The 15,600-nt window shown below is 42.9% G+C and overlaps 1 protein-coding gene across 2 annotated transcripts in view; it reads left to right on the forward strand.

Moving 5' to 3' along the window:
- The window catches only part of MTHFD1L (methylenetetrahydrofolate dehydrogenase (NADP+ dependent) 1 like), a 152,450-nt gene that overhangs the window by 525 nt on the left and 136,325 nt on the right, over window positions 1-15,600 (forward strand). For both annotated transcript variants that reach the window (XR_010830351.1, XM_066994190.1), the window contains exons 2-7: window positions 575-659; window positions 4,064-4,114; window positions 4,192-4,245; window positions 6,932-7,056; window positions 8,148-8,248; window positions 9,148-9,272. Coding sequence is in view for 1 of the 2 variants with exons in the window: in XM_066994190.1 (XP_066850291.1) it covers window positions 575-659; window positions 4,064-4,114; window positions 4,192-4,245; window positions 6,932-7,056; window positions 8,148-8,248; window positions 9,148-9,272 (541 nt within the window). In the remaining variant the exon portion in view is untranslated. The remainder of the gene's footprint in view (window positions 1-574; window positions 660-4,063; window positions 4,115-4,191; window positions 4,246-6,931; window positions 7,057-8,147; window positions 8,249-9,147; window positions 9,273-15,600) is intronic.

Below are 15,600 nucleotides of genomic sequence, written 5' to 3' on the forward strand. Positions count from 1 at the left end.
CAGAAAATTTTCCAGCAGGGCTTCCCGGTGCCTGGCCGCTGCTTCTGCCGTTTTTTCCAAGAAAACAGAGAAGCAAACAGAGCTCCTCTGTCTCCCAGCTGCCCGCAGCTCTGACCGGCATCCAGAAAGCAGCACATTTACCGCTGGTGATGCCTGGGGAGCTGTAGCAACCCGAGGTGCAAAGGAACCTCAGCGCTGAAGCTCTGCTTCCTTCTCGGGCCGTGGACCCGGCTGGCCCCGGGTTGGTGGTTTGGTGGCATCTCCCTGCCGTGGCGCCAGGCAAGCCTTCTCACGAAGCAGTGACACAGCACGGCTATAAAGGTTGGGGCATGTTGGAGCACCGATGCACGCAGCTGTAAAACAAAGGCATCCCGGGCTGTTCAGGTTTTCTCTACCTGGCTGCTAAACACCGCCCTTTGCAGCATACAAGTCATTTTGGTAATTAAAAATGTGTGTGCCGAAGCATTTATTCTGTATTGCTAGCTAATGTGGGTTTCAGCTGACTCAGGTAAGGACAGTTTCTTGTTTGTTTGCTTTTTGCTAAAAATTTGCCTCTGCTGTTATTTCGTTGCAGCAAGATCGCTGAGAATGCAAGAAAATCCTTGGCCTCTCTTAAGAGAGAAAACCCTCAGCTTGAGCCAACGCTTGCCATCATCCAGGTAAAACATGAGAGACTGCATTCAGTGTCGTTTCTTGTTTGAAACTTCAGGAGCATATGATGGAGAAAGCAGCTCCTTTTCAAGCAAAACAATAGGAGCAGGTCACCCCATCTGCTTAAAGATTGAGGGAGGATTCTCAGAGTTTTCTGGCTCATAAGCCCTTCACCAGGCCTGAAACAGGCCCAGCAAGCCTCAGGTGGCAGCAAAGTGGTTGTTAGGGAGAAGGAAATCATTTTATCCTTCTTTTTGCTAACACCTTCCCCATGGTAAGTGCAGATTGCCTTTTCTCGGATTGTCTAAGTCGATTCATATAATGGAGCTAAAGTCAAAGCAATTTTTCTCAGCCTTTATTCAGCTTGAAGCTTTTGTTGCAGTCCTGAATATCGTGTTGATAGGCCTGAAAACCCGGGCCTCTCTTCACTATCCTCCCCCGAAATAACTCTGCCAGGGCAGAGGAAAAACCAGCTTCTTCCTGCTGGCCTGGTTGCTTCTGGGCAGCTCTGATGTGCGACTGCATTATGCTGTCCTGGGGAAAGAGCCACCCTGAAAAGTCCCAGGCAGCTCAAAAGGGCCTTTATGCAATACACGCCCTAAAATACTGCTAGCATCTTTCAAAAGGAGCAGCGCTTCCTCAGGTGGAGCACTCTCTTACTAATTGAGGGCTGTTTGCTGGTAGCCTGTGAAGAGCCTTCTTTCTTACCCTAGTGGAACTGCTGTCTTTGAAATAGACAAACTCCTGGAGGAGGGTTGCTTTCTCTGCAGAACGGAAACATGTTCCCCTTCAGATTTCTGGAGACTTAGGGGCCCAGAAGCTGGGCTGTTGGCCGTTCAGAGTGGGACCCAGACCTGTGCAGGCAGAAGCATCCTTGTGCTGCTTCCTAGGGTGGTCTTGGTGGCTCTGAAGCAGCGCATACTGCGTCTTTGACTTAGTGGGTTTTCGTTTTAAAACCTAACTATAAATATTTTTGAAATGGTAACAATGAATCAAAGAGATGATGAACCAACTTTATTTTAGTAGGTCTTCTAGAGAGGCTGAGTGAGCAGGCTTTCTCCCATCTCTTACCCTCCCCAGGTAACAGTGGTTACTCTTTTCAAACAGCCCTCTGTAAGGCCGTAAGTTTAAGGGCTGACAGAAAAGTGGTGACCTGTTGTCAGGGGTGTTGTGTGAGGAAGGGGGAGGTTCTGGCTCATTTATAGTATGATTTAGGATGTATCTACATCAGTGTTTTGGTTTGAATCACATTTGTGCTCTAAGCAAATGTCCCTGTGGTGTCCCTGTTTACCCCACCTGATGTGCATTATGAGAGGGCTGCAGAACATGTGGCTTGATCCTTCTGGATGAAATTCACCCAGCTGATGTTTTTCAGCTGTGTGTCACTCTAGCTCTAGCCTGGTAGTGAGGGCTGAAGTAGAATTCCTTGTACGTACATATTTGCTGGTACAAAGAGGACTTACTTTAGTCTATTCATGCTCTCGTGGTGCTCTGCTCTACTGGGTAACACGGGCAGAGCCCTGAGGTACGTGCTGCTCTCCAAGTGACACGTTGCAGCCAGATGAGCAGAGGGAAATGATGTCTTCATCCAGCTGTTCATAGCTGGCAGCAACTGGCACAGCGTGGCAGCACCTCTGCAGCAGTGCTGGGAACGTGGAGTTTCAGGCTGAGCCTGCTCTGGAAATGGCTCTAGCTGCCTGCTTTTCCCCTCCAGCCACCTGAGCCTGAGCTGATTTCGTGATTGGTACCTGCGCTGCTTCTAATCCACGTTGAACCTGAAATGGAGCTGCACAACAGCAAAACAATCCCTGATGGCCGCTGTTTAATTATATTTAAGCTGAAAATGAATGTCTAGCATCAGGATCCTCTTCAGCTCTGGAGCTGTTGCCCTGCGGCCTGCTGGCCTGCGTCGTCAGGCCTGGCCATGCTCCCTGCGGGTTGTGGGGGTGCTGGGTCAGTGCAGGGACTGCTGCACCGGCAGGACGTGAGCTCTCGCCAGGGGATGGTATCATGCTGCTGGTGGCTGAAAACCAATTAAACCTCATGTTAACAGTCCCGTTAGCAAGGCGTCAGCACAGGAATTACAATTCCACGTTTCATGGCATACGGGAGCAGCTGCTGAGCTGTCCTTAACTCCGTCTCTCCTTCCCTTACGTCAGTGTTGGTTTCACTCATGTTCTCAGTGCAGCAGCCTTCGCGATGCCCCTCACACCCAAGTGCCGGATTTGGGGAGCGGAAGAGGAGTGTCAGTGCCACGCTGGGGATACCGGCAGTGCTGGACTCAGGGTGGGAGATGGAGGATCTCAGTGTCCATTTTAAATCCTGTGGGTTTTTTTCATTGTTAGCTTTTTAGGGGGTTAATGGGTCAGTGAATTGTTACGGGCTTGAACCAAAATCATTTTGGGTGACACTACTCACAGATGAAGCCAGTGCTGGAGGCTGTCCACTAAGCAAATGTCTTGTCTCCACTGAGAAATCATTCACACGGGGGAAGCTACATAGAATGTATACACTAAATTGTAATGAACCTTTTCATAACAGTTTATTTCTGTCCTGTTGTCTGGATTGGAAAACAAGTTTTATACATAATCATATATTTGTGAGAAGTTTTTTTTTTTTTATTCGTTATAAAGCCCCTGATATTTTCAGAGGTGGAAGTCTTGGTGTCCTGCTGATAGGAGGTTTTTAGTTCTGGATATTGAATTCTGTTTTATGTTTGCAATATATGAAAATTGAAAAGTCTCCTAAAATTCAAGATTAAGTAGTAAGCCAAAAAATAAAAAGGAAATATTGTGATAAATATGATGCAAATAGTAGTGGAGACCTCAGGGCAGGAGGAGTGCCAGGTGAGATGGAGCTTCTCCCAGGTAAATCTGCCCAGGAGATGTTTCTGGCCTGGAGCAGGTGTCTGATGGCAGCTCGAAGGAGCTGATAACTTCTTCCATATGACAGAGCTCACTGTAATGTGTGGTGGTAATGAGTTGCACTGGTTTTGGCGGTGGGGCGAACCAGTGTTGCTTGGTGATGTGGGGGGAGGGGGGCAGGCAGATAATGCAGAAAACACTAGCATTGCTGTTGCCGATTTCTTCCTTGTTAGATGGCTGGGTGGAGAATGGTATTTCCAGATACAGGCTGGCACCTTTCTCAGATGGTAAACTTAGGTATGGAAATGGCTAGTCTTATCTATAAAAGCCATGCTAATCTCAGCACACACTTACACTAGTCAAACCAAAATACATTTGTTGAATGGTCACCTGCTTGTTTCTTAGAACTGCTTGTTTATTGTTTTTTAACACTAGTGGACACAGGCATCCTCACTATGTTTCTTGCATACAGCTGTGTATTAGTGCGCTGACATTTTTAAAATGTAAATTTATTATTTTAAAAGTTATTTTCTCTTTTGTTCCCCAAGGCACGTAATGATCCTTTCGTTCAAGAAATAAACAAGAACTTTGCTGAGGAGGTAAGCTTTAGACAATGTACTTGCTATCACTTACGAGCTTACCTGCATTTGATAATTGTCATGTTTTCTTTTGGCAGGTTGGTCTACGTGTTGTTCACATCTGTCTCCCTGAAGGCAGCAGCAAAGATGAGGTAACCACAGTACCTGAATGATTCTTCCTCTTTTGCTTTCATCGTAAACTTTTATTCATTGCTGATACTGATTATCGATTTGAGCAGATCTCTGTTAACTCAAGTGAGGGTCAGGGCTGTCTTAGGTAGTAAGCGTTAATCCCAGTTTGACAAGTGCTGTCCCCTGGAAGTCTGAGGCAGAATCGGCCATCATGCTTTGTTTCTGTGTCTGGTATTTCACTGCAGCGTCCCGTCATAGCAGGCAAAGACTGGGTGCTTTTTGTGTTGGTGGAAGCTCTGGACTAGGGTTCCCATTTGATATCCTATCTCCCACAGCTGCTCTTGTGACCTTAAATCTATTTATGGAGCTCTTGATTCTTGCCCAAGTTTTACTCAGGGAAATTAGAGATTAATTGCTTTGGGATGGGGGCAGGGGATTGAGTTATTTTGCCTTTCTATTGATCTTGTAATGCTTGAAGTACATGTTAAAAAATTCATCTACCCCAAATCACTAGAGGGCTACCTTCTTACCTTGTTTAAGCATTACCTTGGAGGCACAGCACTAATACCAAGTATGTTTTACATATAGCAAACCATATTAATATACACAGTCCTGAGTTATCAGATAGTGAAAACAGGAAAGGAGTTTGTAGTAGAAGATGCCACTGTTCTCAGCTGATCTTCTTGTGCTTGGGAGATTTGATAATACTTGTTGATTTTGTGTATTGTTTTGTATTTGGTACACTTTGTTTTTAAAATGTTACTGTCTTGCACTGTAATGTCAAAAATGGCTTCCGCATATATTGAGAGGAACTTACAGCTTTGTATTTGCTATACATTCCTTATGTTAACTAATTCGGGGAGTCCAGTTTTGTGAATGATGGATAGTAAGCTAGCTATGTAAGAAAGCTGGGCTTTTGAAATGAAGATCAAATACATTTTGCTATTAGTAAATGAGTTTTATCTGCTGAGTAACACAATAGGAAATAGGTGAAATGTAGTGGGTATGGAGCAGTAGCTGATGATGGGGTAATATCGTAGGAAGTGGCTGAGCTATGTGTAAGGAAAAAAACAGGGTATTTTTGTTGTTTGAGGTAAGCTACTTTTAAGAAAGTTGCTAACAGTTTGCCTACCTTGCCTATTTGCTCACTGATGATGATATTTTTTCCATCCATTAAAATCCAGGTTAGCTTGCTTCCTCTGGCTGGGGCATTTCAATACCATACACTTCTTGTTCTGCCACAGCTATCTGTGTACAGTACAGGCAGGCTAATGCAAGATCGCTTACCCTGTATGAGTTGTACACGTTGTAAATGCAATGATAATGGAAAAAATAAATTGTTATTTTCCTGTGGAGCAGGCACAAATCTGTTCAAAGATCCTTAGATTCAGGCCTTGTGTGAGCTACGTTGCCTTTGGTTACTGTGTGGACCCCCAACATTTGGTAGCATATCAAGACTGTTAAAGGAAATGTGGATGTTTTTACATCCATTGTGTGATGTGTATCCTTGTCTTTTCTGTTGGAGCACCTACCAGCCTTATTGCTGCCAAGTGACAGACACTTGATACATATACCTCTATCTATCTCAGAAGTCAGCAAACTACAGGGACATCTGTATACGGGTGATATGCAGGTACAAGCCTCGTTAACAGGAACACAGCATGCTTTTGTGGTTCAGATGTCACAGATGGTCTAACCCTTACCAAATTCCCCCACATGTTGATTACATGTCAAATGTTTGGACAGTATAGTTCACAATTAGACTGAATGGTTCACTTGCGAAGTGTTTTAGGAAGGTATGGCATTAGTTAAGGAAAAAATTCTTACTTTCTGTTGGATATTAATGCAGTTAAATTATAAAGCTATGTGGTGATTGCACACTAATTTTATATGAATAATGGAAAGATGTGCTTATATGACATTTTTCACAAGAGAGAACTTCTGCTTGTTTCTTTTGCATTATATTCTTCATGGCCACTGCAGAACAGCACGTGTCACTAGGGATCAGTATTGTGCTTTAGATAGGAAGCAGACAAGGGCAGTTAATGCAGACGTGGATATTGAATGTGACCAACAATAAAATGTTTGAACTCACATCTGGTTCAATACTTGATATTCATAAACATTTATGTAGTACCATGTAAAAATAATAATTCTTCATAAGATAAATGTCAGCTCTTAGGATCAGGGTGTTTTGAGAGGAGAATCAGTAACAGTATATGCTGTTCTAATAAAAATGAAAATTCTCTTTGCCCTACTGCTCATGTAATTGTTTGTTTAATGTGACAGCTTTTCACCTGTGCTCTGTGTTAGGCTATGAACTGGTCCTATTTTGAATTGTATTTTAACCAAGGAGTCTTATGTCTGAAAGCATCCTGTGAAAGTGAAAGCCACTACAGTGTCGACCTTTTGCTAAGATTTGGAACGGCGAAAGACAAAACGCTGTTGGCAGCTTAATGTCACGTAATATGTGTGGGCTTTGCACATTGTTTACAATAGAGTCAGGGTGGCTTAATTTGGTAAGCCATGCAAATGTAAAACGGAGGAAGCAGGTTATTGCTTTTTTCACTTAAAAGTAGCAATAATATGTGAGGGAAGCAAAGATGGCTGTAAGCAAGTTATTAAAAAATAGGTTGTATCCCTTTGTAATTAGATTCCTCTTTTGTCTGTTATTCTGATCCTTAATGCTTTTTATTAACTTCCCAGATTGTCAATGAAATCTTGAGGCTTAATGAGGATCCTAATGTGCAGGGCCTTGCCCTTGACCTCCCAGAAAGCTCATATAGCAGTAAGGTATTAAATGCTGTGAAACCTGAGAAGGATGTGGATGGGTAAGTGAACCACTGAGAAATAATATTAGCAGACACCAGGCTGATGTCTCTCAAAATCAGTTTTGCCCCGTGCATTTCACTAATGGATTCCTCAGTCAAAGTGTCCAGCTGTGCTAATGAGCGGTGTTAAAAGATCCTAGTATATCTATAAGAAATCTTTGTTGAAGTCACTTTGATCGTTATCTTTTTAATCTTTCTAGTCAGGACATGATCTTTTAAAAGAAATCAAAAAACACTGTTCTGGTTTACAGATATTATTACTTAGTATTTTGGTGCTTCAGTAATAGAAATGATAGTTGTACAGTTCTGAACACAAACCCCAAAATATTTGCAAGAAGGAATGAGGGTAAACTTGCAGAAAAGGTTTTGACTGCCTCACAGCATTCTCTCCTGGTGGGAGAGCAGGCTGTAACAGTCTGGACCCATTAGAACAACTTTCCAATGAGTCTTGAATTGCAGAGCTGTCTAGAGAGAGATTGAGATGTCTGAGTCACCGTTTTGCTGCTCTTGCAGCCTTCTTGTTCTTGCCTGAAGACTGCTACCCATCTCCATCTCCGCCCTCTCCCCCTCTTCCTTCTTTCATATCATATCGGGAAAATCTGAAAACCTTGCAAATTAATTGAGTTTCCATTGTCTGGAGTAGTGGAGGTTGACAGAAGAAGAAAATGCTGAGAATACTATTGTAGAGAACATAGTGCAGTGCAGAAACACCTCCCATCTCCTGAGCAGGCCAGTGTCATCCCAGAAGGATGCATTCTCTCTTGCTTAGCTTTCCTCTGGCAGGGCTGATCTTGTTCCACAGGAGTCACTTTGGAGTTTTGTCCCCAGATACCACGTCTAACCTGCCGCAGAGCAGAGAGCTGCTTGCACATGCTGCACGTGTGTTACTTGTTCCAACTCTCAGGCCCCTTTTCTGGTCCCTCTTGAGGCTCAGGGTCTGTCTAATGGGCATGTGCGATGATGCAATTGAAGGATTTACTTTTACAATACGCGTTTGCTCTTGGGATTAGCTATTATTCATGTTACAAGCTTTACTGAGGATTTACATTTCACAAGCTCTTTTTTTTAATTGCGATATTTTTCCACTGCAGATTATCTGATGTAAACCTGGGACGTTTGGTACGTGGAGATGCCTATGACTGCTTAGTTTCTCCTACTGCTTGTGCTGTGATGGAGCTTCTTGAAGATTTAGGTGAGTCATTCTATCATAATTACAGCGTTAATTCAAATGTAACTAAAATCAGTATTAGTCCTGATTGAGACAAATATAATCTAATCAAGTTTTGTTTTCTGATTTGTTTGGTATTTCCCACCTGCAATATATTTGTCTCCTGCTAGTGAAAAGAACCTCAGTGAGATCTGATGGAATATTTGCATAAATAGGTCTCAGCTCTACAGTTTGGGGAAATAAGGCAAAGATTTCCTGCCATAAGCAAATTCAATCTCACTGAAGCCACCTGAGACGTCTGAGTCCTCAAAACCCCAAAATATTGGGGGTGCAAACATTACGAGGGACTTCAGCTGGCAAATTTGATTAGTGTGAGCACTTGAAGAAATCCAGATCTGCCAGTAAATAATTGCTGAGTGAATTTTTTGAGGGGGTTGTATTTTATAAGTGCTAACATTGACATGGCAGATATAAACAGGTGGCTTTGAAGCTTGTGAAGACAATGTTAGTTCAAGGCAGGGGATCAGAAATAGTCCCTCGTAAGGCGATTCAGTGTTGTTGAGACGAGGATTTGTATAACAGAACTGTAAACATGTGGTCAAATGGGCTTAGTAACAAATATGAATGGAAGGATTTGTGAAAATAAAATACCAGCAAACCAGAAGAGCAATATTTGCTTACTGGAATTGGAGAGTCCCAAAGAAACAACTTAAAGCCAGTTGTTCGTGTCGCTCCGTGGGCTCCAAAAAAGCTGCCTTTAATGACGTGGTTGCTGTGGTTGAGGAGGAGCACAGAGCTGCCTTGTGGGGATGTGCTTTGCCGGCTGGCTGGGGGTGGGGGTTTCACGTGAACGCTGCATGTGGGGCTTGGTGCTAGTGCCCTTACAGCTGTGGGCGGCTCAATGCCTCGTGTCTGTCCTGCAGATGGGAAGATGGTGCTGCTGGTGGGTGCTGACGGGGCCCTGGGGGCCTCCTTGCACTGCCTGCTGCAGAGGAGGGGAGCCACCACCGCCAGCTGCCAGTGGAAGTCCCGTGAGCTACAGAACAAGGTGAGAGCTCTCTTCCAGCATCCGAGCACTGCTCCCCAGGGAGGTGATGGTCCCCGGCCGGGATGCCACCAGCGGTACTGTGTCGCTTGCATTGTGTCTTAAGGATTTGCAAATGCTGACTCTTTGGGGACAAAGGGGATCGGGAACTTCTCTTTGGCTTTGAAGAGAGGTGCAAGGGGATTTGGAGAAATTCAGGGTTTTTAATTCAAAGGATTTCACATACTTTATTTTCCCGGTTGCTTTTTGCAGAGTTTTTATCAACAATTCTTAAGTTGATACGACTTCCTGCCAACCTTCCTGTTTTGTTCCTTAATCCCAAGTTTCACAGAATAATACAGCTGGGGGTGCGTTGCCCCCTGTGTCTGTTCAGAGAGGGTCCCCGTTCAGCCTGCAGCGCAGCACAGGCTGGCTGTCGCCTCGCATTGCACAGCACACGCCGCACGGTGGCAGCTAACTCAACCTGATGGTGTCCAGCCCCTCGGGTCTGAGCTCAAGGACAGGAGGAGGAAACACCCGTAAGCAGCTGTGACAGTTCAAAAGTCCTTTGGCAAACCCATGTTTTCACAGCTGCTGATGTTTTTGTTAGGCTTGTCTCATTTCTGTGCTTCGAGTGACTGACAAGGCTTAGGAAACACATACTCCTGTTGGAGGTGGAAGTGTTGTGAACTTCATATGGCAGTGTCTTCTGCCGTAATAATTTCTTGCTGTTTGGGTTTGAGGGCTGCTTTGGGCTGGGTGGGGAGGGTAATGGGGTACCCGGAGGTATTTCCGCTGGGTCATGGCTTTTGCCATGGCTTGGACCAGACCAGAGCTGCCGTGCAGTGCTATCTGCTGGAGACGGATCTGTTTCCTCCCATCTAGATGCTTTCCCATCATCCAGCCTTGCTTTTTGGCGTTCCCCATAGCTTACCTCTCACAGCAGGTCACGGATGGGAAACAGTATGAGGCTGAAGCAGGAGGAAGCTGGAGGCTTTGCACATCAGTCTTCCGAAGTTCATTTTAACTTCTGGCAATAAAGGAGTTTCTGCTTTGTCTGGGGGACCCAGCAGCAGCTGTCTGGGGAGACCTACCTTCCTCTTCCTCCTCTGTAAGCCTGCAACAGTGTGTCACCAGTAACCCTGAGCACTGGCCTAGCCGACTGGATGCGGTGCTGTTGCAGTTAACTCTAGCTCATAGGTAAAATGGAACGTGTGCATGGAGATTGTCCTGTACTGGATTCCCAGAAGCCCGAGAATCAGAAACCAAGCACAGATTTCTTATGCGGTGGCTAGGCAGCCTGCATTTGCAGTACAACACTGCTGGATAACATGATTATAAGAATATGAGAATTTATTTTCTCTTGCTCATTTGATACACTGGTTAAGCAAAAACAATTTTAAGGCTCACAAGGTTTCTTCTCTTTTTTTTCTATTTGAATTTCAAGTAAGCTAATGTGTTGAAGTAGACTTTTTTTCCAGGACTTGGAAAAAATTCATTTATTTTTTTTCTGCACAAAGCACTAACTTCAGGCGTGGTTATGCACTTGCTCCTTCCTCTGAAAGTGATGCTTCTACAACAGCATTCTGTGTGCTGTTCATAAGTATGATGTATGGTAGCACAATAACTTCACTTACAGAGTGAGAAATGAACTGATGAAGAGTACGAACTTTTCATTGAGATGCATTTATTTTGGAGTATATACCAGGAGAAGAAACATGGAGCTCAAGGCTAGGTGTACCTTCTCTGTCTTAGTCTTTTGGCTAGGCCCATTTGCACTGAATCACAAATCCCAAACCTAATGATATAATACATTTTTTGAAGCAGGTATTATCTTTGCTGATTTTTTCTTAAAGGGTAGCATAACATCAATTGTTTTCTTTAGCAATTATGTTGGTTTAAATGAGACATGTAATACTAATCTTGACATTTTTTTTAGATCGGGTTTTGTATCACAGTGGACTTGTTAATTCTTCTTTTACTCATGCACTTTATCATTTAAAAAACATTTCTGCAAAAGATGCAGGTATGTTTTAGACAACCTTAGGAAACGTTTAACAGTGTAGAGGTAGCTCTGCCAGCAAACAGCATAATACCATCTAGCATCTGACTTGGTAGTTATGAGATCTTTTCTATCTCATGTCAGGAAATGAGAAAAAAATAATGGGACATTTTAATTTTCTTCCTTTGACCTGCATAATAATTGACACACTTTGCATGTTCTTTTCCCTTCCTCTCCTTTTTTTTTTTTTTTAAGGTGAACAGATTATTAATATTTCCCTTTCTTCCATTTTGGGTTGACCTGATTTTATCTATTAAAAATAATCATAGCACAGCTGAGCTATCTCCTTTAACAGTCTTGAGATTCATGGGTTTTCAAATAAAATCACAAATGAAAAAAATATTTGAGAAGGTTCTGGCACAGCTGTGTATACTTGCTGTGCAGAAATGCTGTTCTTTTTGCATTGATTTACGGGATGTAAAATAAAGTATGAAGTAAAGGATAAAGACTTGAGCGTTTTGGTGGAAATAGGTAAGATGTTACCCTTCTGCTCAGCTCTGTGTAGATAACTCTTCGAAATGCAATCAGTGCAGAGATACTGAAGAATTTCAGTACTGAGGAATTTCTCATTTGGTAGATCCGTTTTCAAATGACAACCAAAAGTCAATTCAGTATTAGCAGGGAACAATGGGAATGATATACTTAGGGTATCTTTCTAGTTTGAAAGGAGAACCTGAATTGTTCAACTGGACTCTACTTAGTAATTTTCTTGCCAAAACTTGGCTAATAATTAGTACTCATAAGTAAATTTCAGTTCAGTCATCTAATTCAATCATCATTTCAACATGGTATCTTACACGTAAGCTTGTGAACCACATTATGCATATTTTAAGAGAGCTTCTGCCTTCCAATTTGTTTGTAAAATAGCTGAAAATCAGTCTATCAAGGTATAATCAGTAACGGAAAATTTGTTTATGAAAGATTGGCTGAGAAATGGGACAGTGTTTCAGCTGGAGTGAACGAATGGGAGTTTTTCCTCAGGTTTGCTAAGAATGTCTGTTGACCACAGTCTGCTTTTTCTTAGAGCCACCACTTAAGCATCAGTGTATTTGAAATCTCTTAGTCATCTGCTGTCCTGTTATCAGTGTCTTGATAAGACAAAGAGCTTTGCTACTGGCAGAAAAACGCGTTTCATGTTGCTGGACACGAGTGACATGACAAAAAGTGAGAACAGCTGTAAAGATCCTATAACAGGAGAGGAGAGGGAGGCTGCGTGGAGTTCCTAATGCTGCTGCTGTAGGCAGTGTGTATTTCTGTTTCATAACTTTGTGCGTATCATCTGTTTCTTGTGATTTGAATTTCGTCTCCCAGCCTGTGAGCTAGATCAGTATGATGCTAAAGCATGCTTCGTGGCAAGAGGCTTGAGCATGCAGTAGAGGTACCCAGCAGAGGCCTGTGGGGCTGATGGGGGGAAGGAGAGGATGGGTGGCACTACATTCCCAGTCAATACCTCCCGTTGTAGCTGTAGGGTATCTGTGGAGGTTGGTCGTGACAGCTGAGAAATGTATGGGTTGGCAGCCTTTTATTCCTGTGTGAGCCCCACCTACTTTCTTTTCGAGTCCAGTTATCTTACTCTCTCAGGGAGAGACTGCACATTGACGTTATGAGCAAGGCTGAGAGAATAGTGAGTAAAGCACAGTGGATCATTTTATAGGACCATTACAATTAGATGTATATAAAAAGAAGTCTGTTTTCTTTAGTTGGCATAGCTTTCAAGTATATAAAAATAATCCTTTGGGGCTTTTAATCATCACAGAACTGATATTGTTTGATGTAGCTTTTGTAGGGGCTAACCTCTGCACCTGGGAACTGCGTAGCCCTGGCTGTGAGCTGGGGCACAGCCTGGCTCCCTCTCCTGTGTCTGGAAGTATGGTATGACCGAGTGCCCAGGAAGGGTGGTGAGTTTTAGGAGCACCCCACTTACTGTGTGGCAGCACTGAGTGTGTGGGCATGGTAGGGAAAGGGCTGCAGGTGTCTGGGCAAGAAGGTGGTAGCACCAATTGCTGTGGTGTGCAGCAAGTGATTTACAGTCCACAGCTTGAATTTCCCAAGGTGTAGAGATGGAGCTGGAGGAAACCACACAAGGAGAGCATGTCTTGGTGGAAAAAATACCTGAAGCTAATTGTCTACACAATAAATTTTAAGATTTCAGAAGGTAATTAGCAGTGATTGATCTGGAAATTGATCTGTACGCTGATGTGTAAAATTAGTTTTCTCATTAGCAGAGGTGGGAAGGGAAAAGAACTTTGAATTAGTTTCCCATTCTTCATCCCCTCTAAAAATTTTAAATTTAAAAAAAAAAAAAAATAGCTAAATTTTAGCTGGCCTAACTTCAGACCCAAGAAACTGAGGGCTTTTACTTTTCAAATGTTAATGGATTCTTTTTTTCCTTAGTCATGTGTTTAAAAGTGGCTCTTGTACCACTCAGCTTAAATGGGGGGAAACAAAATGTTTATGCAGGCTTGATGTCAAAATAGGTTTTCAATTATCTGGAATATACAATTTCTCTACCATTATCATTAACTACTTGGCTTGAGTGTCTGCATTGTTGTTTTAACGTTTGATGTTCTGTCTTGGGAATGGGTGGTGGTTCTTAATCTGCTTCTACTTAAATCCTGGTGGAGAGAACCGTATTTTGTTATGAGGTAAGGTTTCAGATTATTTATTGGCACAGCTCTTCCCAACTGAAAAAATATTTACCGGTGAGAAGGCAGGACGCTACTTGAGTATTGGCTTACTTCGTCTTCAACCCATTGCCTAGCACGCTGCGGATGGTTTCACGCGAGGCTGTCGCTCCTTCTGCTGGGCTGCGTGGTGGGACGCAGCGCTTCCATCAGCGAGCACCGCCTGATGGGTCACCCCCTGGCCACACGCTAACGCCTGTCAATAGCTCCTCAGCCTTCTGGCGACGCTTGCCTGTAGCATCTGGTTCCTATCAGATGCATCCTCTGTCTGGGGACTGTGCAGTACATTTGCGAGGGAGGTTTTATGTGATGATTTCATAGGTCTTTTCCATCTCTAATGTCTGTGATTTATTTCTGATTTAGGAGATAGGGCCTGCACATGCCTCCCAGGGCTTGCTGCTTGCCTTTGTGATTTACGAGCAGTCAAAAGAGTAGGTTATGGCAAAAGAAAAAATAAAAAGGTGAGGCAGGCAGGGGCAGGGGCACGACTTCTTGCAAGGGAAACCAAAATGCCCTGATGGGGAGATCACATGAATCTGTTCCAAAGACACTCAGAATTCTGTAAGCAACTGTGTTGCTTCCAGTGGACTCACTGTCCCAGTTAAACAAGTTTCTGGATATAATTTTTTTAATCACCAAGGGAGGAAAAAGTTCCATAAAGTGTTTTATATACTTCATTGACTGTCCAGTAACTTTATAAATATTTGCACATAAAAATACTTGCTTATAGCAAGAGAGTTAAAAATGTATCTCCACTTTTTTTTTCCTTCTTTACATTTACTTTCTTTTGGAAATGAGGAAAAGGAAATCACGGGGGAAAGGCTTTGTTCTCAGTACATCTTCAGCCTGTAGGACAACTATTCTGTACCATGTGATAATTTTTCTTTTCGTGGAGGATGTGGGGCAGGGCAATGAGATCAAAGGTTTCTGTTTTTTGACACATTTATGGGTATGTCTGACATTAGCCATCTGAATCAGTGCTAACATTGGCTAAAAAAAATGATTGTGTTCAGCTGTTAAAGAACATTTTTGAGCGTTATGATTGGTAGTCATAGAAATGAATATTTGGTCAATTGTCTTTTGACATTATAGTTAAAGTGAATCAATTCTGTCATAAGTATGTTGGCTGAACATTTGTCAAAATTATCACTTATTGCATACAGCTCTCAACTGGTTCATAGCTTCATGATGCAAACAGTGTATAAAGCTCATAGTCCTTGTCTCAGAGGCTTTGCATGGGATGACATTCCGGATCTGCAGTGTATGAATTTTAACTTCTAGAGTATGATACAGTTTTTTTTGTTGTTTTTGTTTTTTTTTTTTTCCAAAAAGACTGGTTTTCTGTAACTGGGAATAATCACTGTAATCACCGATTTTCTCAGTGTTGGTGACACTGGCTGTTATGGCAGGGGCTGTCTTCTTCTGCAGGGGAGATTTGCTTCTTGTACTCTTGGTACACAAGAGCGTAATATGCTTGGTACATAAGTCATTGCAGTGTCTCTTTATTCAAATTTGCTTGCAAATTCCACAGTATAATTTGAGTTGATGCTAGTCAAGCACTATTACTTGTGTGACCTCCTAGGAGTGGCATGTAAGACGATATTTG

Source organism: Anser cygnoides, chromosome 3 (assembly GCF_040182565.1).
Source record: "Anser cygnoides isolate HZ-2024a breed goose chromosome 3, Taihu_goose_T2T_genome, whole genome shotgun sequence".
Lineage (NCBI taxonomy): Eukaryota > Metazoa > Chordata > Aves > Anseriformes > Anatidae > Anser > Anser cygnoides.